The sequence below is a fragment of the Leptopilina heterotoma genome, unplaced genomic scaffold, assembly GCF_015476425.1.
Source record: "Leptopilina heterotoma isolate Lh14 unplaced genomic scaffold, ASM1547642v1 Lhet_197, whole genome shotgun sequence".
Lineage (NCBI taxonomy): Eukaryota > Metazoa > Arthropoda > Insecta > Hymenoptera > Figitidae > Leptopilina > Leptopilina heterotoma.
Window position 1 is genome coordinate 44,390 of NW_025110913.1, and position 25,547 is coordinate 69,936.

General features: G+C 22.0%; 1 protein-coding gene across 1 annotated transcript in view; it reads left to right on the forward strand.

Annotated features, from left to right (window-relative positions):
• LOC122501010 (zwei Ig domain protein zig-8) overlaps positions 1-25,547 on the forward strand; it is a gene marked incomplete at its 5' end in the record, with an annotated part of 56,600 nt that overhangs the window by 24,356 nt on the left and 6,697 nt on the right. Inside the window, 2 exons of the mRNA XM_043610214.1 lie at positions 11,756-11,890; positions 23,824-24,034. Of these exons, the coding sequence (XP_043466149.1) occupies positions 11,756-11,890; positions 23,824-24,034 (346 nt within the window). The remainder of the gene's footprint in view (positions 1-11,755; positions 11,891-23,823; positions 24,035-25,547) is intronic.

The window sequence follows — 25,547 nt, forward strand, 5'->3', positions numbered from 1 at the left end:
GACAATTACTAATTCTCACATTAAATAAATAAACTAAGTGCTAATTTCGAAAAATATAAAAAATTTCTACGTTCATCGAAAAATTCGAAAATTCTAAATTCATTTAAAATATTATTCTTTACTTCAATATACAAGAATTACTTACTTTTGTTTTTTCTAATATTCATAACAGACAGTAATTTTCATAAATATTTACTGTGGCAAAAAATTTCATTTATTTGAACGTTAAAAACTTGTGGATCATGATTTATATACATACAAAATCATAAATTCCTTCGTTCGTAAGCTACTTTCGCCAAAAGTGTATATACAATATAAAATAAAAAAAGAAACAAAAATTGCAGATAAATAAAAATATCGACACTTTCTTACAAAAACTAAAAAATGACCTCAAAAGTATGAAAATAAAATTTCCTCCTTATAACCGTCTGTAGAGTATATCGAAATTTTCTTGCTTCAACACCTATCATATTTTCGAGTGTATCAGATTTAAAAATCATCATTGTTCGGTAACATATAATACCCGCAAGGATATAGAGATAACTAAAGGAAAATGTGTCTAAAGAAAGGTTGTCTTGGGAAGTAACAAATAACTGAGGTCAGGAGTTTCTCTTCCTGAAACGTGTCCCTTCGTTCATAACTTGAGGGCATGACTCACAGGAACTCTTTTATTCTTTGGATTTATTATCATCATCTCAAGTCCCTATATATATATAGCAAACCTTAAGCATTTTTCTAGTTTTTTTTTTTTTTTTTTTTTGTTACTTCATACTCGTGACAGGAAAAAAAGGAAACTACGATTTTCCCTCTAAATCAATTTTTATCATCACTGCTTCTTTTTTTCTCATTTAAAAGCGAAAAATACGATCTAATTTTTTTCTCACTTGGCTACAAATTAGGTCGCAACAGCTCATAATTTTTCTAAGCATCAGAAAACAAAGAAGATGAGGGAAAAATGAAAGGAGGAAAGAAGAGGAAAAAAGAAGGAAAACAAGGAAAAATAGGAAAAACAGAAAAAAGAAGGAAAAAAGGACAAAAGGATTAAAAACAAGAAAAAAAGGAAAAAAAAGGTAAAAAAGAGGAAAAAAGTGATGTTATCTAATATATTTATAAACGTCGACAGTGAGGACAAAGATTCACACCTTTTGTATAATTCAACGAGAGATGGATGCATCCAACGACGATGACGACAGCTTTTGAATATTGTAAGACCAGTGAGGTAAAAATGAATGTATTCCCATATGAAACTTAGACCATTTTCTAGTAAACTCCCTGCCTTTCAACGACACGGGAATAATAATATAACCCCCCGAGACCTGTCTCGAAGAGATGAAAGAACCAGTTTCACGTTTCTCTTTTCCAGCACACGGCATACACTTGATTTGTTTCAAATATGAAAAATCAAATTCAAAACGCAGTCGCAAACTCTTCAAATTTTCCCTGCCAAATCTTAAATCCTACAAATTATTCCCATCAATCATTTCGTCTCTATAAAGAAGAAAATATCAAGAAGAATATCAAGAACAATTATATCAAGAATATTATCAAGAACAATTATATCTACTCTAATTTTATAAAATAGTCCTAAAATAGTCCTTAAACATGGTTGACACAAAAATTTAATTTTGCTTCACCCTGACCCTAAAGAATTTCTATTATAAATAAATATTTTATCATTATTATTTTTTCATAGGATTTTCAATTTTCTTTCAGATTATCTAAAATTTCATATTCAAACCTTTTTTGAATTCAACAACTTAAAGAAATATTACTATGATCGACTTCTTTATGTTTTATAATAATTAAAAATCGCCAAGTGATGAAATCATTATTTTATATTATAATAATATTGTACTTCTTCAAAATTATTTTCATCATTTCAATTTTTCAATTATTATTTTCAAGAATTTTTAATTGAAATTTTTCTTTAAATCAATTATTTTTTAATAATTTTTAAAAAAGTTCTTTGATTATTTTCGAATCATTTATTAACAATTCAATTTTACGAAATTTCGATTATACAAAAATTATTCAATTGAATATATATATATATATATATTAGAAAATAAAAGATTCAAATAATTATTTAAAAAAATTCAATTATTTACAAAAAAAACCAATAATTGATTGAATAATTGATTATTACTTAAAATTGAATTCTTATATAAAGAACTTAACTAAAAAAAATTTTTAAGTAATTGAATTGCATAGAAAATAATTGAATTTTTCCGTAAAATTTTACATCTCATGAAAATAATTGAATTACTGCGACGATTTTTAAAAAATTTTCAAATAATAATTGAAATCCTGAGAAGAATTGTATTACTTATAAAAATAATTGAATTTTTGTGAGGAATTTTATTAAAAAATTTTAAGAATATAGTTGCATTTTTTGAGAAATTCGATTATTATGTAAAGTTTTAACTAAAATTCATTTTCAAATCAATTTTTAAAAGAAAATTCTACGAGAATTTAATTATTTAAATAAAAAACAAACAATTAATTGAATAATTGATTATTTCTTAAAATTGAATTCTTATAAACAACTTTATTAAAAATTTATAAAGTAATTGAATTGGATAGAAAATAATTGAATTTTTCGGTAAAATTTTATAACTCATGAAAATAACTGAATTTCTGTGACGAATTTTATAAAAATTTCAAATAATAATTGAAATCCTGAGAAGAATTGTATTACTTATAAAAATAATTGAATTTTTGTGAGGAATTTTATTAAAAAATTTTAAGAATATAGTTGCATTTTTTGAGAAATTCAATTATTATGTAAAATTTTAACTAAATTTCATTTTTAAATCAATTTTTAAATATTCTACGAGAATTCAATGATTTAAATACAAAAATAAACAATTTATTGAATAATTGAATTTTTCTTAAAATTTAATTCTTATAAAGAATTTTATCAACAAATTATTAAATAATTGAGTTCTTTTGACGAATTTTAATAAAATTTTCGAGAACAATTACATTTTACGAGAATTTTGAATATAAAAAAAAATTAAAATTTTGCGAGGAGTTTTAGTGATTATGAAAATAATTGAATCCCTGTAAAAAATTTTACTACTTAAGAAAATAATTTAATTATTGCGAAGAAATTTATAAAAAATTTGTAAATAATTGAATTCCTTGTGAAATTTTTATTATTTATGAAAAAATTTTAATGTTTCCGTAGAAATTTATCAAACTTTTGATTAAATAATTTAATTCTTTTGGAAATTTTCATTAAAATAGTAAAAGTGTTGAAAATTATTGAATTGAGAAAATCTTTGAAAAAAAATTGACAAGAATTTTTTATTTTTGAACATAATTGAATTTCGGCGAAGAAATTCATTATTTTTGAAAATAATAATTGAATTTCTTCAATAATTTGTAACTTGTACAAAATTAAATTTTTTTATTGATGTTAACAAAAATTTTTCTATCCTTAAATTTATTATTTATTTATTTTTAATAACTAATTAAATATATTAAAAAATTTAACTAATTTCAGAAGAATTGGAATTATTAAAATTTTTCAAAAATCTAAGTCGTTTAAAATTTCTAATTAAATGCATTTAAAATTGGAATTTTACGAAATTTTAAATTGAAACCTTTTGAAGTTCATCAGTTTATGAAAATTGTAAACGAAATTTTTTTTAAATTCAATTAATTTTGAAATATACTTATGTAAAATTAATTATAAAATAATTTATAAGTAATAATTGAATGATAGATCTTCAAGAATTTATTTAATTTAAAAATAAATTATTTTTAGAAATAATAGAAAAAATTGAAGGTTTTACCCTCTAAATCTGAATTAGTAAAAATGTTTACTAATTTGAATTAGTGACTGACTTTTTGCTTTTGAATTAATATAGTTTACTAAATAAATAGTAACATTTACTAATTTATTAGTGAAATTTACTAATTCGAAAGCAAAAAGTCAATCACTAATTCGAATTAGTAAACATTTTTACTAATTCAAATTTAGAGAGTATATTAGAATTCGGGGTAATTTCTTAGTTCATGAGGCAAACAAAAAAGGCACTAAATTTCAGAATTTTCTGATGATTTCTAAAAATTTAATTTTTTCCAATACTTTTAAAAAAAATCCCTGACTTTTCCCTGATTTCCCTGACCAATTCCACTTTTCTCTAACCTTTCCTGAATTCACAGACTTTCCTGACCTACTGTGTTAAGTGACAACCCTGTTAAAACTAAATTTATATTCCAGAAATTAAATCCAGAAATGAAACTCTATTTATAATAACAAGAATAAAAAAAAGAAGTTATAATAAACTTAAAAAAGAAGAACCAAATCTTTTGCTACCGAAATCAAAAATAGTAAATAACGACACTGAGATTAAGTTTTTCGATGTATTTAAATACGTATTATTATAGTTGTGTCTTTAAGAGGGAAATACAGAGAGACAAACATAATACCAGAAGGAATAAATTATTGTACAACTGTTATTTATGTTTAGTTTAAAGTGAAGCGCGATTCAGGATTATGAGCATAAACAACCCAACAACAGACATAAAAAAGAAGATTATCCTCTAATAGGGTTTATGTGAGGGAAAATGCATTCAGTAACTAACTGTATACATATATACGTTGAGTTTACAGACCAACCGGTATCACTACACAATGTAGGTGCTTACACCGTTTCATTTTGTTGACAAACATAAGAATATAGAGCGCCTCAGAAGCGGAGCTTGTTTGATGCATTATATAGAAAGCCCGGACCAAAATTTAATAACAAGTTTTAATGGAAAAGTTGTGTTGATCAAAACAATTTTCTCGATTGTGTGTTTTACATTAGTCTTTTATACACTATGTAAAGTTTCACAATCAGAGTATTATAATTTAATAAAGAAAATTACAATAAAAGAATTATAGTGATATAAGTACAATGAAATGAAAAATGGAATTTTTTTTTAGTTATTTATTTACTAATAATTATTAATTTTGTACTAATAATTAGTTATATTTTTTTTACTAATTTCTGAAGCAAAAAATCAGCCTAGATTTTACTAATAATTAGTTATTTTTTAATAATTATTAGTACAAAATTACTTATTATTAGTAAATAAATAACTACAAAAATAGTCAAATTTTACTATGCCATTGAATTAGTTTCCAAAAATTTCAGTTATTTTGACGTAACCTAAATATAATTTTAACTCAAAATTGATTATTAACTATTTTAATAGTAAAATATTACTATTTGAATCAGTAATTGACGTCTTACTATCATGTTATTGTTTTTTACTAATTAAAATTTAAAGAATAAGAATACAGGGATATACTAATAATAGACGATTCGTAAAAGAATTATAACAAAAAAATTATATTTGAAGAATTATAATAAAATAAATAATATACCTAATAAAATTCATGTTACTTCTCTAAAAATTTGTATCCAATTTAATTTTAATACCCTATTTAAAAGTAATATTAAGAGTTGTAAAATTGAGGCTCCGGATCTTAAAAGGGCACACGCGCGAACACACGGCAAATAAGTTGGCCCCTGGAGATAAAATTTTGAAGTTGTTCAAAATGAATTTTAAATTATTGTTTCTTGTACAGAATTTCAAGGCGAAACTTTTTTTTTAATAAAAATTTTTTATATAATTTCTCGTTTTCACGTAAATTGAAAAAAACGTGATTTTTTGAGTTAAGAAATTTTAATGAATTTTTGACTTCAACTCGTGACTACTTCGTTAAATATTAATATTTTTCCACGAAATTTACACACAATATTCTTCAAACTATTCCAAAAGTGAAACAATATTTGGAAATTTAAAAAAAAATTGTATGTCAAAGTAAATAATTATTTAAATAATTTTGTCGGAAAAATGATTCTCCTATTTTCAATTGAAAAAGTTGAGTGACGAATTTTCGTTTTCGGAAAACTTTCAGCGACAAAAATGTTCATTAATATGTTAGGAAGTTTTTAGGAAAATATCTCGCTATTTGATAATAAATTAAAGACAATAGAGCAATTTTAACATCGTCGCGCTCTGCTGTAAACGTAAACAATGTCTAACTATATATACATTGGTCTTGTAATGGCGGCCATGCTACACGTGTGCCGCCACGCCGCAATTTTACAGCAGAGCGCGACGATGTTAAAATTGCTCTATTGTCTTTAATTTATTATCAAATGGCAAGATATTTTCCAAAAAACTTCCTAACATATTAATGAACATTTTTGTCGCTGAAAGTTTTCCGAAAACGAAAATTCGTCACTCAACTTTTTCAATTGAAAATAGGAGAATCATTTTTCCGACAAAATTATTTAAATAATTATTTACTTTGACATACAATTTTTTTTTAAATTTCCAAATATTGTTTCACTCTTGGAATAGTTTGAAGAATATTGTGTGTAAATTTTGTGGAAAAATATTAATATTTAACGAAGTAGTCACGAGTTGAAGTCAAAAATTCATTAAAATTTCTTAACTTAAAAAATCACGTTTTTTTCAATTTACGTGAAAACGAGAAATTATATAAAAAATTTTTATTAGAAAAAAAGTTTCGCCTTGAAATTCTGTATAAGAAACAATAATTTAAAATTCATTTTGAACAACTTCAAAATTTTATCTCCAGGGGCCAAATTATTTGCCGTGTGTTCGCGCGTGTGCCCTTTTAAGATCCGGAGCCTCAATTGTACAAAATCTTCTTTTCCAAAAGAGATTTATTTCTTAAACAAATAAAAACCTATCGGAAAAATGTTTCTCTCTATAAATACCAATTATTAAAATACTACTTTCTATATACTTATATATACAGTATCTAAAATAAATTGAATTCAATTTTACTTTAGAGAAAAGGTTATAAAACTGAACCCTCACACAAACCTTTTTTTTATCTTCTTTTACAGTTTTTCACTCGTCCCTCACTCATCAATATGATGAACCTTTAAAAAACTTTTACATTCTATTTTTCTTACTACTCTCTTTCTCAAATTAGACAATTTCCCCCCGACCTTGAAACACATTACTCGAGACCTAATTAACCATATAAGACCTCACGTCAAGAATTTTTTATTGAGCATAACCAAAAAGTTTTTCTTTTTTCAAGATTATGGTGTATAAAATAAATTTCCCCCTATTCAGGAAAAGAAGGAACAAAAAGAAACTTTTATATAGAAAATCAATCAAACTTTTCTAAATAGTATCTACACCAACAAGATTTTTATTTAGTTATTATTTTAATTAATTTTTAATATTTAATAGATAAAATAAATAGGTATATATTTTTTCTTTCACTTTAGAGATGAATATAAATATAAATATCCCAAGAATATAATTTTACATGAAAATCAATTGTTTATTAACAATTGAATTTTTTAAAACCAATTAACTTTAGAAACTGCGACAAAATTAAATTCTCTGCTGACTGACGACTTAATTTTTTCATAATTTCTAAATTAAATTACATTCACCAGTAGAATATTTTTTTTTAAATAAATATTTAAATACCAATTTATTTTTCCACATGATTTAATACATTTTAAATGATTTCAATGTAAAGGCATTTTGAAATTAAACTATTTCTAAAAATTACAACTGTAATTATCAAAATTTAATCATTTTTTTAATGAAATGTTAAACTAAAATTATTCAAAACTTTAATGATTTTATTTAAAAATATTTATCTAACATTTTAACTGAAATTCAATTTTAAATCAATTTTTTTCAGAAAATTCTACTTTGAATTCAATTATTTAAATAGAAAATAAATAACTGATTGAATAATTAATCATTTTGAAAAATTGAATTCTTATATAAAGAACTTTGTTAAAAATTTTTAAAGTCATTTTTTAATTATATAGAAAAAGATTGAATTTTTCTGTAAAATTTTCCAACTCATTAAAATAATTAAATTACTGTGACGAATTTTATAAAAAATTTTTTGAAAATAATTGAATTATTAGGAAGAGTTTCATTAAAAATTTTTTTTAATAATTAAATTCTTTCAAGAAATTGAATTAAAAATATATTAAAAATATAATTTATTGAATTCTAATAAACAAATTATATTAAAATTTTTTAAGAATAATTGCGTTTTTCGAGGAATTCATTTAAATAATTAAAAATAATTGAAATCCTGCAATGAATTTTACTAGTTATGGAAATGATTGAATTTTTGCAATGAATTTTATAAAAATTCAAATAATAATTGAATTCCTTAAAAGAATTTTATTATTTATAAAAATAATTGAATTCTTGTGACAAATTTTATTAAAATTTTTTAAGAATAATTGCATTTTTTAAGGATTTCATTTAAAATATGAAAGATAATTAAACTACTGCGATGAGTTTTATATTAGTTTTCAAAATAATTTAATTTTGGCTACGAATTTTTAAAATATTTCAAAATAATTGAATTCCTGAGAAGAATTGTATTATTTATAAAAATAATTGAATTCTTACGAACAATTTTATAAAAATCTTTTTAAATAATTGATTTTTTGTTTTAAATTTTATGAAAAATGTATGTACTTTAAATAATTGAAATCTTGTGGAAATTTTATTATTTATGACAATAATTGAATGTTTGCAAACAATTTTAGAAAATTTTTTTTAAATAATTGAATTAATTTGAGAAATTTTTTATTAAAATAGTAGATATTGAAAATAATTGAATTTCGAAACATTCCTAAAAATAATTAAATCGCTTGAAAGAATTTTATTAAAATTTTTTGAAATGTTTCTAAAAATTTTATTTAAATTTTTGAAAATAATTTTTTTATATAAGCGAATTTAAAGTATTTCAAATTCTCAAACATAGAAAAAAGTAATTATTCAAAATTTTAAATAATACCTAATAATATTACAAGAATATTATAATAATTATAGAAATTATAACTATATTTATAATAATTATAATAATCGCAATAATAATAATTATTACTATTATTATTATTATTATTATAGTGATAGTAACAAATTTATACAAATTTAATGCAAAGACAGGGTTGGCAATAAATTTTAATATTTACTAAACAATCAAGTAGAGAACGATTGCAATTAACGAAAATAACGAGGTATAAATTTTTCCTCATCATAAAATATTTTCAAATGACAGTTGTTACACGCAACTTGGCACATCATAAAAAACTAACGAGAAAACAAAACAAGGGACACCACCTCTCCCTCTTTTTCTCTTTCTCTCTCAACAATTTTATCACACATAAAATATTGATTTAAATATGCAGATTAAATCAAGACCAATGTGCATTTTGTTGAAATTTATATGTATTGTACACGCCATATGAAAAACAAGAATAAATGTATATTTTAAGTCAATTATTTTTCTGTACACTCTAGCGAAATTATAACCGTGATTCTCTATTCCACAATGCACGTGTAAATTCTAAATAATTCCAAAAATGAAAATACTGAACAACATTGTATTAATAAAAAGATTTTTTTACAAAATAATGAACTCAAATTGAAAAGTAATAAAAAAAACAAAAAATAACTTTTTATTCAAAAGCTAATTGGAACAAAACATAAAAAAGTTTATAAAAAATCATATTTTCAACTAACATGAAAAATTTCGCATTTTAATTATATTTTTAGATTTAATATAAAATTGGATCTGCAGTAGGTACATTTATGAAGTCTGCTATACAATATGAATAATTAATAAATGTATTAAAAAATCCAATTAGGAAAATTTATTTTCAATTTTTCGTTTTTACAAAATTGATATATAGAAATAATTGGAAAATAAATACCTAACTCCAAGCTTTTACTCCACTAACGAAAAATACGATTAAATAAATAAATAATAAATACAATACGATATAAATAAAAAATACAATCAAAAATCTACATCACTAGGCAATCGAAACAATTTCATACCTTATATGTAATCGTTGGCCTGCATTCGCGTTGAATATTTCTGCCACCGTAGCACAACACACTGAATTAAAAAAAAAAATTTCCAACACTCTCCGATAAATTTAAAAACTTTTTATTTAAATGAAAAAAATTTTATTATCAAAACACATGGAACAATGTCCAAAAAAATTAATCGTGATAAAAAACAAAAAAATCCGTACACTCCCCATGGTTATTTTAGTTTTAAAATTGATATAGAAATACTGATAAATTAAAATGAATGTATTATTTTCAACGTATAACAGATAAATAATATTTCCAAAGATCGATCAATCTTGCGAAAATTTTTACACAAGCACAATGTTAATTTTGACTATATAAATGAACACGTTTAAACAGGCTGAATTCCAAATTACGACTGATGAGTTTGGAATAAATTTTCTCTGATTTAAATATAGGCAACCACCCTTTGTTCGTTCCTCAAATGTAAACAAAGCTTGGGATGTACGACAACTATCTGAATTCAAGTCCTTTGTATTAATACAAAATACATTAATTCTTCTAAGACCTCTATTCAATAACAGAATTTATTTACTTTTTCCATTTATGAATAAGAGAATAAAATTTTTATTTAATTTATATTATTTTATAAAAATAATATACTTATTTTTGACTCAAATAAAATTCATTTTTAACAATAAAGAATTTACTTGAACAAAAATTTAATATTTAAAATAATATTCTAATTTTAAAAAAATTATGTGTAAAGAAATTATCTAAATATTTAATTTATATAAAAAATTGTAATATTTGAAAATCATATTTAAAATAAATACCTATTTCAAATAAAAGCTTTATTTATTTTTTGTTAAAGTTTTTAATACGTATTAATTAATACGTAATTTTTAAATACGTATTTCAAATGAAAGCTTTATTTATTTTTTGTTAAAGTTTTTTTAAATAAAAAAAAATTATTAGAAACCAATTCTCTAAAGTTTTTACCGTTCAAAATGTATATCGATATATTTTTAATTAATTTATTTTATTGAAAAATATTATTTTCGTATATAAAAAATTAATTCTTAACTAAGTAAGTGTTGTATTTTGATTATATTTCAATTCAGTAGGTATGGTAATTATTAAATAGAAACAGAAAAAAAATTTTGTTCATTTGAACGTTTAGAATTTTTAGTGATATTAGAAAGAAATCAAAATTGAAAACAAATAAAATTTGTTTAGATAACAAATACAATTCATTGAAAGCAAATAAAATTTGTTAGAACAAATAAAATTCATTGAAAACAGATACTATTTATTTAAAATAAGCAAAATTTATTTGTAACAAATACTATTTATTTGGAACAAGCAAAATTTATTGGTAACAAATAAATTTTATTTGGAACCAATATAACTAATTGAAAATAAATAAAATTTATTTGTAACAAATGAATTTTATACGATAGAAATTAATTAATTTTACTTGAAACAAATAATATTCATTGGAAACGAACAAATAAAATTTATTTGAAACTAATAAAATTTCATATGTTACAAATCAAATTAATTGGAAACAAATAAAATTTATTTGTAAAAAATAAAATTTATTTACATTTAAAGTAAAATAAATTATTTAAAACATATATTTAATTAACTTTAACACAAATATATTTTTCCACTCTTCGTAATTTAGAAATTTCATTAAAAATACTTTTGTAAAAGTATTCTTCCAAAGTATGCTTTTCAAATCTTTGTTGTTTAATTTAATACCTAATATTATTCAATTTGATAAAAATTTAAATTTAAAAATTTTGCATTTAAAAGTAATTAAGAAAAATTAAATAAAACTTTATCAATGTTTACAAAAAGTAATTATAAATTTCTTGCAAAACTTTTGTTGCAGATTTCGAGAAATTCTGGAATTGTTTCACATTTTGTCAATTTAAATATAGTGGTACCGGAAGCAACAATCCTAGGAAGTGGTGAGCACCACGTCGACGTAGGATCTATTATAAATCTCGTATGCGTAATAGACAAGGTAAACAAAGAATTATATTTCTTCTATTCATTTTTAATTTTTTGAAATAAATGCAAAAATTTAGTAAAAAATACACAACGCAGTAAATAATATTTTTTTTAATTTAATTGTTATTAAAATTTTTAATTTTTTGAAAGAAAAAAAAAATTTAGTAAAAAAATATAAAAATAAATATATTTCTATTATTTTATTATTATTAAAAATTTTTAATATTTCAAAAGAAAAAGAAAAAGTTTAGTAAAAAAAATATACAAAATAAAAAATAATATTTTTTCTATTTCATTGTTTTTTTGTATTTATTTATTTTTTTTTTGTATTTATTTTTAATTTTTTGAAAAAAAGCAAAAATTTAATAAAAAATGCTTAATTAGTAAGATTTACTAAAAAATTAATTTCTAATATCCTACAGAAAAGTACTATTGTTTCTGTATTACAAAGTTTCATCGGAATGTAGAAGACAAATTTTTAACTTATTTGAAAAAAGACAGAGCAAATTCCATAATATAAAATTTACTAACAAAGATAAATCTACTTACGGTAGAGAAGATTTAATTACAGTTTAACATTTTAGAAAGGAACTCACCTGAAACAAACAAAAATATTTTCATTAGTACAGAAAAATGTTAAAGTTTATAATAAAAAACTGTATATATTAAAAAAGTTCATAACCTTAATAAGAATAGTTTAATAAAAGATAAATGTTTTTAATAATTATAATAATGAAAAAAAAATTTTTAATTAAAATACTTTTATTATTTTATATTGTATATAATATCAACAGCAATAAAATACAACTAATAAATAATAAAATAAGTAAAATATATTTTATTAAAAAATAATTATTTTGTTATAAATAAAATAAATAAATTAGTATGTATTCTAAAGATAAAAAAACCCGGTTCATTAAAAGAACCAATTTAAAAAATCACAATGCATTATTTATCAATAAATATTTCTTTACTGTGCATTTAATTTACATTTACAATGGTTGTTAGTCTAAACAAAAAATAAAAGTAAAATAAACTCGTAAACATAACTCTCGTAAAAATAAGTATAGAATGTAACACGCAATTTTTAAATTTTTAACAAGTACACAAAAGTAGAACGAGCCAAATTTATTTAACATTCCTGCACGTAAAGATTCACTTTAATATGGATTTTCTTTTTTCCCTCCCCCCCCCCCCAAAAAAAAGTTAAAATAAGCAATATTTGCATTATTAGAAAAAAATATTCCACTTCTTATACATCAATAATTTTATTTTCATAAGAGAAAAGTCATTTGCATTCAAACTTCAAATAGAGATATTTTCACTCAATTAAATTAAATCTCGAGGAAAAATTTGTTGCTGGAACCAATAAATGGATTTTGACAAAAAAACGTAAAACTGCGCACACGTTTTCCCTTCAACAACGAGATCGATTACATTCTCCGACAACTACAAGACGTGTGACTTTTCTAAACGGAAGAAAAACCGTTTGTTACCGTCCATTTTTCAATCTGAACTCACAATTGTGTAAGCCAAAGATATATCTATTTCAATTCTCGCACTTGAATTGGAAAAAAAAATCTAATTCAAATAGCATTGACTTTTTTTCCCTTTAGAAAATTTTATATCGAAACAAAATATTTACGTATTTTTAAAGTGTAAATATTTGCGTCTGTTATTTTCACCCATAAATATTTAATATCTCCCATATTTTTTCTGCATGGAAAAACTAACTGAAAAAAGTGATTTAAAAAAAATTATTAAAGTCTCAAATAAGAGAAAATACGATCGCAGATATAAAAACATTACTTTAGAAACTGATCAGTGAAATAAAAGACTATCTAAATCTTTTGTGTTCTAAACTCCTGTTTGCAAAGTTGGTTTTAAAGGAGAGATTTTGGTTGGAAATTGAGATTTCTTATAATGTTGAATTCTTCAGTAAATAATTCACATTTATTGAGTTTACTACTATTTGCGACCTAAGTTTACTTTACTAAGTTTAATGGAATTACCGATGGATATCTATACGAGCTCATTCAAACCAAAATCATTGTTGAATTTGTCAAAATGAGATCTCGCAGAGAGTGCATTGTTGTTGATCCAACTTTTTCTCTCTATGCACTTGAAAAGTTTGTCAATTACTTTTCTATTTATTCAAAAACACGTGCAATTGCAAATTTATTAAATGTGTCAATTTATGCGTAATTTAATTATTCATCATTACAAAATTTTACTAAAACTGTATTTTTTTTTAACAAAAAAAACGTAAAAATTTGTTTTCTCGTAATTGTATTGGTACAGTGCTCTTATTTTTAATTCAGTAACTTTTGACTAATTATAATTTTCCATTAAATTTATATCAAAAGTCGAGTAAAACTTAAATAAATATATACAAGAACAATAATAAAAATATACAATACAAAATATTATTTATAATTAAGCCAGGGCTCGAACTAGGTCCGTAAATCCCGTAAAAGTCCGTAACTTTGCTTAAAGTTCGTAAAAGTCCGTTTTTAAAAAAAAAAAGTTCGTAAAAAAAATTATTTTTAATTCAAAAAGGATGAAAAGTTCGTAAATTGGACGATATAATTTGAACAATTTAAAAAAAATTACCAATGATTGCACAAATTCAATTATTTTCAAAAGTAATAAAATTCATCGCAGAAATTCAATTATGTTTAAAATTTTTTTTAAATTCTTAACAAAATTCCAATTATCTTCATAAATAATTAAATTCTTCTCCGAAATTTAATTATTTTCAAAAATTTTTCTCAATTCAGTGATTTTCCATCTCTACTATTTTCATAAAATTTTCCAAAAGAATTCAATAATTTAAAAAAAAATTTAATAAAATTCTACACAAACTTTTAATTATTTTTAAATTTTTTAAAAATAATAAAAATTTCACAGAAATTTCATTATTTACCAATTTTTTTTATAAATTTCTTCAATCGCAATCATTCAATTTTATTCTCATAAATAATAAAATTTTTACGGGGATTCAATTATTTTCGTAAATAATAAAGTTCTTTTTAGGAGTTCAATTATTTTCATATAAATAATAAAACTCATTGCAGAATTTCAATTATTTTTTATCCAATTTTAATTGAATTCCTCAAAAAAATGTAATTATTCTTAAAAATTTTATTAAAATTCGTCAAAAGAATTCAGTTATTTAAAAATTTATAGATAAAATTCTTTATGAGAATTCAATTTTAAGAAACATGCAATTATTCAATAAATTGTTTTTTTCGTATTTAAATAATTGAATTCTAGTAGAATTTTCTCATAAAAATCGATTTAAAAATGGATTTCAGTTAAAATTTTAGATTATAATTGAATTTTAAAAGCATTAGGGCGTAAATTTTTAGAAATAATTGAATTTTGAAAAGGTGTAAAATTGCATTGTAAACAAATGAATTTGAAAATTCTTAAAAAAATTTTTCAAAAATTATTAAAAATAATTAATTTATAGAAGACGTTTAGTTAAAAACACGAAAAAAAATTAAATTGTACAAAAATTTGACTATTTTCAAGAGTAATAATATTCCTCCCAAAAATTAAATATTATTGTTAAAAAGTAATAAAATTCTTCTCAGGGATTCAATTATTTTCAGAAATAATAAAAGTTATTGCAGAATTTCAATTATTTTTAATACAATTTTAATCGAATTTCTCGAAAAATGTAATTATTATTCAAAATAAAAAATAAAAATAATAAAATTTTGTAAATAAAAAATTTAAATTTTATTAAAATTCGTTGATAGAATTCAATAATTTGAAATTTTGTTGATAAAGATTCTTTATGGGAATTGAAATTTAAGAAACAATCAATTATTTAATAAAATATTTATTTTTGTATTTAAATAATTGAATTCTAGTAGAAGTTTCTAATAAAAATTGATTTTCATTTCATATAAATGAAATTCAGTTAAAATTTTAAATTACAATTGAATATTAAAAGCAATCGAGCGTAAATTTTTAAAAATAATTGAGTTTTGAAATTAATTTTTTGGAAAAGTTTAATTGAATTTTTTTAATATTATTTTAAATTTTTATTTTCTAATATTTATTTAATTGAAGAATTTACGAATTTTAGTTAAAAATTTTTGTAAATAATAATTGAATTGTAAATGATTTTATCACTCGAACATCTTTAATTATTATAAAACATGAAGAAATCGCTCACTCCGAGTCGAAGACTCGGAGTTATCGATATTTTCATGTTTTATTGTTATGAAAAATTTAATTTATAGTTTTAAGTAAAATGTTCTCTTATTTGGCTTGGACTGGTTATATTTTTGTCAGTAATTGGTTCGTAATTTTTAATTTTTAGTCCGCAAAGTCCGTGATTTTAAATACTTTCACTGGTTCGAGCCCTGATTAACAAAAATATAATATTGTCTTATTATCCATTAAAAAAATTAAAAAAGCAAAAGTACAAAGAAAAAAAAAATTAAAAACAGAAAATAAAAAAAAATAATGAAAATAAAATAAATAAAATTACAAAATCCAGAGCGCTTAAAAAAACAATCACGATTTAAGTAGAGGAAATAATTTTTAGTCAGACAATTCCACTTAAAATAACAGCAGTAGCCATGAGACTAGATTTAAATAAAGCAGGAATTTTTTTCTCAAGAAGAAAAGAGTAAAATTAAAAATTAAAAAAGAATTATAAAAAATAAAAAATAATATTTCTAAAATGTTTCAATTCAAGTATTTAAAATTTAATAAAAACCCTACAAAGAAATAAAAAGAAGGAAAAATATTCACAAAGTGAAAGAACCCTTTTACACTTCATAAAGAAATTCACAGTTAAAAAAGTCATCATTTATATAAAAATTTCAATCAACTTTATCGAGTTTTATCATCAATCACTAACCGTAATTCTCTCTGATAAATTTCAAACCCTTTTTTATTTAAGGGGAAACCTTGTAAAAACAAAAAAAAAAATCTCTATATAGACCATTAGCGTCTAAGTGGATAAAGTTTGAAACAAATTGATATAAAACCTTTGCGTGTTAATGTAAACGTAAAATGCGTGTACCTGTCAGCGTGTCGATATATATGTATAATCTCTCTCCTACAACCCCCCCCCCCTCCTCTCTTCCCTCTCCTATGCCTCACTTTCCTTTCAACCCTCTAGTGGCGTCGAATTGCTAATCTTCGCTAAACTCACTAGGCGGAAATCCTGTTAAGTGGATGTCGCGACGATGGGCCAAGGGTAAAGAGAGGAATCAAATTTCCCTATCGTCGCAAAAAACTTGCGAGAAGTTTATACGTGAACCTTGCTACCTTAAGGGAATTGATCTTTTGACATATTTAAATCTCCTAGATTTAAAAAAAAATTTATTTTATTCAAATTTACAAATTCTATTCGATACTATTTTGTCAATAAGAAATATTCGCTATTTGCTTTTTGTTAAAACTGTTTTTTAAAATTATTTTGCAATAAATATGTATTTTATTATATATAATGACATTATATTACAGAAATAATTTCATGGATCACAAGACCTTTTTTCTATAAAATAGGTGAAAGACTATAAATTATTTTCTCAAAATAGGTGACAAGAAAAGTTAACTTAAGTCTTCTCTCTATATTTAAATTATTAAAAATATTTCAACTAAAAATATTTTAAGTAAAAATATTTTTTACTAAAAGTATTTTAACTAAAAATATTTTTAATTAAAAGTATATTAACTAAAAATATTTTAACTAAAAGTTTTTTAACTAAAAATATAATTTTATAACTAAAAATATTTTTAACTAAAGAAATGTTTAAGTAAAAGTATTTTTAACTAAAAGTATTTTAACTAAACATATTTCCAAGTAAAAGTATTTTTAACTAAAGATATTTTATTTTCTCTGTAAATTTGAAATAGGTAGTAAAAATTTTTACTAATTGGAAGTAGTGACTGACATTTTGCTTTTAATAAATAATAATGGTGTAAAAAGGTGAAAATGTGTCAGTCTGTGATCCCTGTAATTTATATTTAAAACCAAATTAATTCCATTTGAAATATTTTTTCCTTCAAGCAAAAATTTCTATATATTTACTATGCAAATACCATTTAATTAATGATAATAATTAAAATTATAATTATCAATGGAAAAAAATTGTATATAATTTAAAATATTTATATCAAATATAATTAACTTTAATTATAAAATACGAGATTAAAATATTCATTAGATCCACATGGTAAAATATTATTTACAGCGAAAAAGAAATGAATCAAAATTATAAATTTATAATCAACCTACTTTCATTCTCATAATTCTATAATTTATTTTTGATAAAAATTTTCAGTATAATATCCGTGCAATAATAATGAATAAAAATATCTAATAATAAAAATGGAATGTTTTTTTCATTTAAATTTTTAAATATAATTCTTTATTTTAAAATAAATGAAAATTCTTTATTTCTGAAAGTAATAAAAAATTTTGTATTATTAAAGAAAACACAATTTTTTAATTTTAAAATAAAACTCTATAATAATTAAAAATTACTTAATGCTTTAGAAATTTATTTACTATATTATATATTTATTGACATACTGTCACAAAATATATATATATACTTAAAAAGGTAAAATCCAAAATGAACAAAATTATTAATAGAATTATAAAAAATAGAGCGAGATTACAAATTCTATTCTCTTGAGTGATGTTCAATTTGTTTTTATAAAAAACTTAAACGATAAAATTCTCAAAACATGTGCTTCATATTGTTAAAAAAAACTTTATTATACAACATTCTATTAAAAAATCTTTCCCGTTTAAAATGCAAAATTAACACTGGAAATTCTCTGAGAAAGTGAACCCATAAGATCTGTTTTACATTTTGATTGGCTAATAAAAACTTTCATATTTCTTGTTCCCTTTCAGTACCTATATTATAACAAACTTTATAGTACACATAAAACCAAGACTATCAATCGACTTTTAGATATATATACACAGTTTTGAAATTTTGTCGAGTTTGCAACTTATTTTTTCTTACAAGTAAGTTTATTTATTTTTTTCTACAATAAAACTATAATAAGGATGACTAATTTCTCGAAAACGTTTAGAAGGGAATTTTTTTATAGTTTTATGAGTCAATAAAAAAAAGTATTAAAACAAGAAGCCAGGGGAAAAATATTTTTTTAAATATAACTTCCAGCCGATAAAAAATTTTCACTTTGAATTAACTCTCACGTCATCAGCTCATAATGAATGTATATGACCTTTTGAATTTGATAAATAGCCATAAAAACCCATTAACTCTCCACCTTTCTTTTAAATACATCCATAAAACAATGGAAAATTATTCCAATATTTCAAATTATTACATAGAATTTAAAATTTACTTTTTTAAATTTTTTGTAAAAATTTAAAATCCTGAAAATATTTCGAAGCGAAAAAAAATTGCATTTAAATTACAAAACTATTTATCTATATATCGTTTTTGGATATTTATCGACTTTAAATATTACAAATTTTTTTCTCAATTATTTATTTCATTATTAGAGCAGATAATTGGCGGTTTAGTAAAATATTGACTCTGTTAAATAAAGTACATATCCAAAGCGATATATAGAATATTTTAAAATCCATAATATATTTAAAAAAAGAAAACCAACGTCCACACACTGAATTGTTTTTAAGATTAAATAGCGAACAGTGTACATAATAATTTATAGTTCATAAATAATCTATAATAAAATGAATGAGGTAAAACGAAATTTCCGTGCTGTATTTTAACCGCATCTTTATTGCTTTACAACCTGCTGAGTAGATCGATGTATTGTTCAAGGTAACACGATGCCAATATGACTTCAAAAAGAAAAATAAATAATTGAAAATACCTTTTTTAAGGTATGCGCGCATATACGTGAAGTTAGTTATTTCAAAAATGTTCATTGAATATAATAGGAACAGAACAAAGAGAAAAATGGGAAAGAAAAAAAAATGCGAGAAACAAAAAGTTTATTATCAAACAAAAAGGCATTAATTTTATATTCATATAGTATAATAATATATTGTCAAATTATTATAAATTAATAGCGTAATAATATTTGTCAAATATCAAATTAATATCCTAATAATATTGTCAAATATTAAATTCATATAGTACCTACGTTAATATAATAAATTATAATAATCAGTAAAATAATCACATTATTAAGAGGATGTGTTTTCCTCTTTCCTTCCTTTATATCCAGTTAATAATGCATTTTTTTTAACGATTAAAAATTCAACAGGTAGATTTCAAAGATAAAATTTAAACAGACCGTACAATTAATGTTCATTTATATTTAAGACACAGTGAATTTTTTTTAAATTCAAGCAAGCTTCATTAAGACAAAGAATAGGATATAATAGGAGATTTTTTTGCACAGTAAAAGATAATTTGTTTAAATAGAAGGCATTTTTCAAAGTTAATAATAGCTTCTTTGATCGTTGAACTTAAGTAAATTAAAGAAAGCCTTTATTTTGTGTCAAATAAAGAGAAAAATGCGAAATGAAAAAAGTATTTTTTTTAACATTAAGGATTTCTTTTAAATTATTTAAGATGCTTTAAATACTGAAAAATTTCAAGTAAATTAATATTTTTCAAAACCAAGACAGATACCTCAAAGTTGAAATAAAAAAAATTTATTTAATTCAAGAAATATTCTTCAATATCAAGAAAGATTTTTTAAATCGAAAAACGATTCAAAGAAGAATTCTTTAAATTAAAAACTTGAGAAAAACTTGAAAACTTGAAAAGGTATTCTTTAAGACGAAAAAAAATTTTTTAATCCAAAAAGTATTTTCGAAAATACTTTCTTAAAATCAAGAATAATATTCTGATTTCAAGAAATATTAATATTTTCTTTAAATTCAAATACGATTTTCTTTAAAACTATATAAAGATCTCTTTAGATAAAAAAAGAATTTAATTTAATTTGAATTTTTTGATAATTTAATTTTTTATTTAATTTCAAATTCTTCTTTAAATTCAAGAAAAATTCTTGAGTGCATGAAAATTTTTTGCTTCAAAGAAAAATTAAAGTACAACATTATAGTCATCTTTATTAAAAAATGAGAGTTAATTAAATTTGCAAATCAATTTAAAAAAGAGTTGAAAGAAAAAAAATTTGCGAGATAGAATAAAGCTTTTAAAAGACACGGTTAAAAATTACACAAATAGGTGAAAAAAAAAATCCACAGTCATAGAAATTGAAATGCGAGGCATCAAACGTAAATTGGTTCAATTAAAGTGCGGAATTTTTCCGAGCATTATACAATACTATTATAAAAAAAAATAGTTACTTGTCAGTTTGATGGATTCGAAGCAATTTTTTATCATTCTTTTAACAATACTTTTACATCAAATGTCAATTGTTTCGCCATCAAACTAACAGTGCATTGAAAAAAATTGTTTCGTTCAATTTTGATATAATATTAATATTTTATACTAGTATTTTCTATTAGTATTTTAAATTAGCATTTTATTTTACTTAATTATATTTTCTTTCTGCCAAAAGCGCTTTTTAATTATTTTGCAATAATTAAAGTAATTTGTAATAGTTAAATTGTTTTTATATTAATTTTATATTAAGCCTTTTTATTAAAATAATAATAATAAAAATTTTTACAAATAAAATAGTTTCTATTTTATATTAGTTAATCATATTTTCTTTTTTAAAACCGTTTTTTTTTAAATAACATTGCAATAATAAATAAAGTATAATAATTTATTAATTTGAAATAATTTAATTATTTTGTATTTACAACCCTTTTTATTACAAAATATTTAGTATTTTATATAACAGGAATCATAGTGATATAAATTATTTATTTATAATAATTTATAATTTATAATAATAAATATTCGCTAAAAAAATTTGAAAAGCAATTTTGAAAATCGAATATATATTTTCCGATATTTTCTTTTAATTTAATTAATTATCAATTCTATAAAAATAATGTGGAGCTAATACCTACTTTTTGTAAAATAAGCGAATCGAAATTTTTTAATCACTCCTTTGATAATTATATTTTAATTATAATATATAATTATACATATTTCAATAAATTATATATTTACTTACAAAATAAACTCGACAGAAAATTATGATAGTTAACTCACCTGAAACAAAAAAACATACTTTATATTAGAATTATTATAAAAAAAATAAAAAACGAAAACAAATAATTTCTAATAAATAATTCTATATTAAATTAATTTTGTTTTAAAATTTTCATGAATTTTTCTATATTTAGGTGGAAATGAATTTTTAATTATAAATTATTCGTTTCAAGAAGAAATTAATTTTTAATTTTGGATAAAATATTAAACTTCCGGTAAAAATTAATTTTTAGAAGGTAAAGTATTTATTTTTAGGTAAAGATTTTTTTTAGTAAATAAAATGTTTATTTTCAGGTAAAAATAATTTTTTGCATAATTGAAGGTATTCTTTTCACCCAAAAAATAATTGTTAATATATAAAATATTCTTCTTAAGTAAAAATTAATTTTAAGTGTTAGCCAAAGTGTCTTTTCAAGTAAAAATAATTTTTTAGTGATAAAGTATAAATTTTCAGATAACAATCAATTTTTAGAAAATGAATTATTCTTATTAGATTTTTCTCTAAAAAAAATGTGGAAAGAAAAGAATATATATGCATTATTTTAGGTGGTTTAGGAAATTTTATTAATTTAATCCTTTAAGGGTATAAAAAAGGGAAAAAGAGGAAAAAAGAAGACTATAACTGTTATCCCTGATATTAGTATTTTATATTTGTTTTTTATTAAAATCGTTTATTAAATTATTTTAAAAAAATAATTCTAAAAAGTTCTGAATGTTCAAATGAACGAAATTTATTTATTTCTTCTTCAAATTAACTTCTCATTGCAATAATTTTGCATCACTGTCAAAAAAATTAATTATAAAGTTTCTAAATGTTTAATATAGGTTTTTAACTTTTATTACAATCAGAACTAAAGAAAAATATTTTGTGAATAAAAAAATTCCGTTCATTTGAACTTTTAAAACTTGTGGATCATATAAGAAAAAACTTGAAGAAGAATCTGACGCACAGTCAAAACAAAAGTTAGTCCAATATAATTTCTTAATTTAAAAGAAAAAGACAAGAATTAAATTTTAAATTCGTTTTGATGGAAAGGCGAAGAATTTAATTTTGAACATTTAATACAATTAAAAGTTGCATTTGAATTATAAAAATTACGTCAATAAGAAACATTTGTTAAATTTTAGCTTCTATTACTTGAATCATTTTTATTAATTTATTATTGACAAAAAATTTAATTTTTATTCAAATATAACTATTTAAAAAATTCTTACGCTTCTATCAAAAGGAATTTAAAATTTAATTTGAGTTTTTCTTTTAAAATACATAATTATCCGAAATTATGACATTGGACTAACTTTTGTTCCGATTCGGATTCTTCCTCAAATATACGTCTTTTTATAACAAAATTATTGTTTTATAATGTATTTTAAACTTCTATTCGAATATTTTATTTAAATAAAAAGAGAATATTCTAAAAGTACCTTATCATAAATTACGAAATACAAGTTTTTAAAATTTGGTTTAATAATAAAAAAAAATGCTGTCTCTATACCACAGTTCGTTACTTAGATGATATCCCTTTAATATAAAAGATGCAATCCTTTTAACGGGGTTAAATATTTGAAAATACGAGAATGAGCCAAAGAATGAGAAAGTAGGTGGAACTTTTTAAAATTGTAAACTGTGCCTTTTGTAAATGTATATATTTCGTATATATATACCCAACAACTGTTAGCGAGCTTCATTGAAGAATAATAAGCACACCAGTGGTATATACATATATGTAAACGTACATAATACCCGCGGGATGTATGCCTTCGCTCTCTCTCTCTCTCACTCTCTCAACGATAGTAATGGATGAAATTTTAATTTCAGAGTCCAACGCCACCGCAGTACGTGTTCTGGTATCACAATAGCAGAATGATAAACTATGACACAACGCGTGGAAGCGTTGTTGTATTAACCGAATCAGGACCAACCCAAAGCCGGCTAACCATTCGGCAAGCGATCGAATCGGATACGGGCAATTATACGTGCAGTGCATCTAACACTAAGCCTGCATCAATCTATGTCTTCGTTACAGAAGGTAAGTCACTATTCTCATACCTATACATTACACACATACATACACTCTTCGAACTTCACACAATCACTGACATTACAAACCCATACAATGCACAAACTCTCGCGTACAACTTTTGGACTATGCCACAAGTCAAGCCACATAGTATTCCTCGTTTCACGCAATCTGAGACAATTCATCAGTGAAACTTAAGACGAGAGACTTGTACAATCCCTAATAGTTCACATTACAAAAGCGACATCGACTTTGACTACTACCACTGTGTGTCTGTAGTTGAAAACTTTTATTCAAACTACTAGCATTCTTTGAAAGAATTTATATAATAATATAACACATTCACTACATTCTTCATTTAAAATTCACAATATATCCCCGCATGTGGGATATAAATCAGAATTTAAGGAATTTTGATAGATTCTCTAGTATGAGGGTAAATTTACGCGGCTAATTCTAATTAATCGGTTTATCTTGAGATATATCATAAAATATTAGCTTTACAAAATCAATGTGAAATTTTACCGATTTATTGCCACATAAATCCGATGATAAATGTTAGAATTATACAAATTCAGTTAACACGTATTTAGATTTACAGATTTGTGTATATAAGCGATTGTACCGAAATTAAAGAAAAAAAGACTTATACTTTCTTTTGAAATAAAAAGGAAGAGAACAAAATAATATAGAAAAAAGATCTACTTTTTAACGTGAAAACAAGAAAAAGACTACTAGTATAAAAAAAAGTTTTAGATTTATAGCAAAAGCTGGAGTATAGGTACAAAAAAATAACTTCAAATTGATAAAAAAAAAGAACATGAGAGCAATATTACAGAAGATAAAAGAAGAAAAGCTGAGCTTTTAGCTTGAAAATTGAAGAAAAAGATTTGGTACAAATACAAAATTCGAAAATTTAGCAAAAATTAGAGCAACAGAACAAAATGCTAAAAGAAGACACCTTTTAGCAAAAAAAAAAAAAACCAACAGAATCAATAGAAAATACAAACAAGAAAGCTCTAGATTTAGGAAATAAATACAGCATTGGAAGACATTAAAAAAATGTACTTAAAGATTCGAGCGTTCAATGGACGAAAAAGCGTGCATAAAAAATAAAATAAAAAAAACAAAAATATTAATATAAATATTAATATAAAATACATTAATATAAAAATAATGTATTTTATATTAATGAATCGTTTCTTAAACAATACAATAAAATATTTAGAATTTGCATAACCAGGGTTGCTACAAAATATTTAATTTTGTTTTTCCCTAACTTTTTCCTGACTTCCAGACAAAATCTTGACTTTTTCCCTGACTCTAAAGAATATTCTGATCCACTCTAGAAATTATTAGATACTCAAAAATATTTCTTTATTACATTTATTTAAAAATTTCTTTAATTGTAAATAAATAAATAAATAAATAAATAAAATTATTCGAAAACATCAATAACTTTTAATAAATAAGGTTGAACAAAAAGAAATATTAAATATACATTCATACAAAATTACTCTAT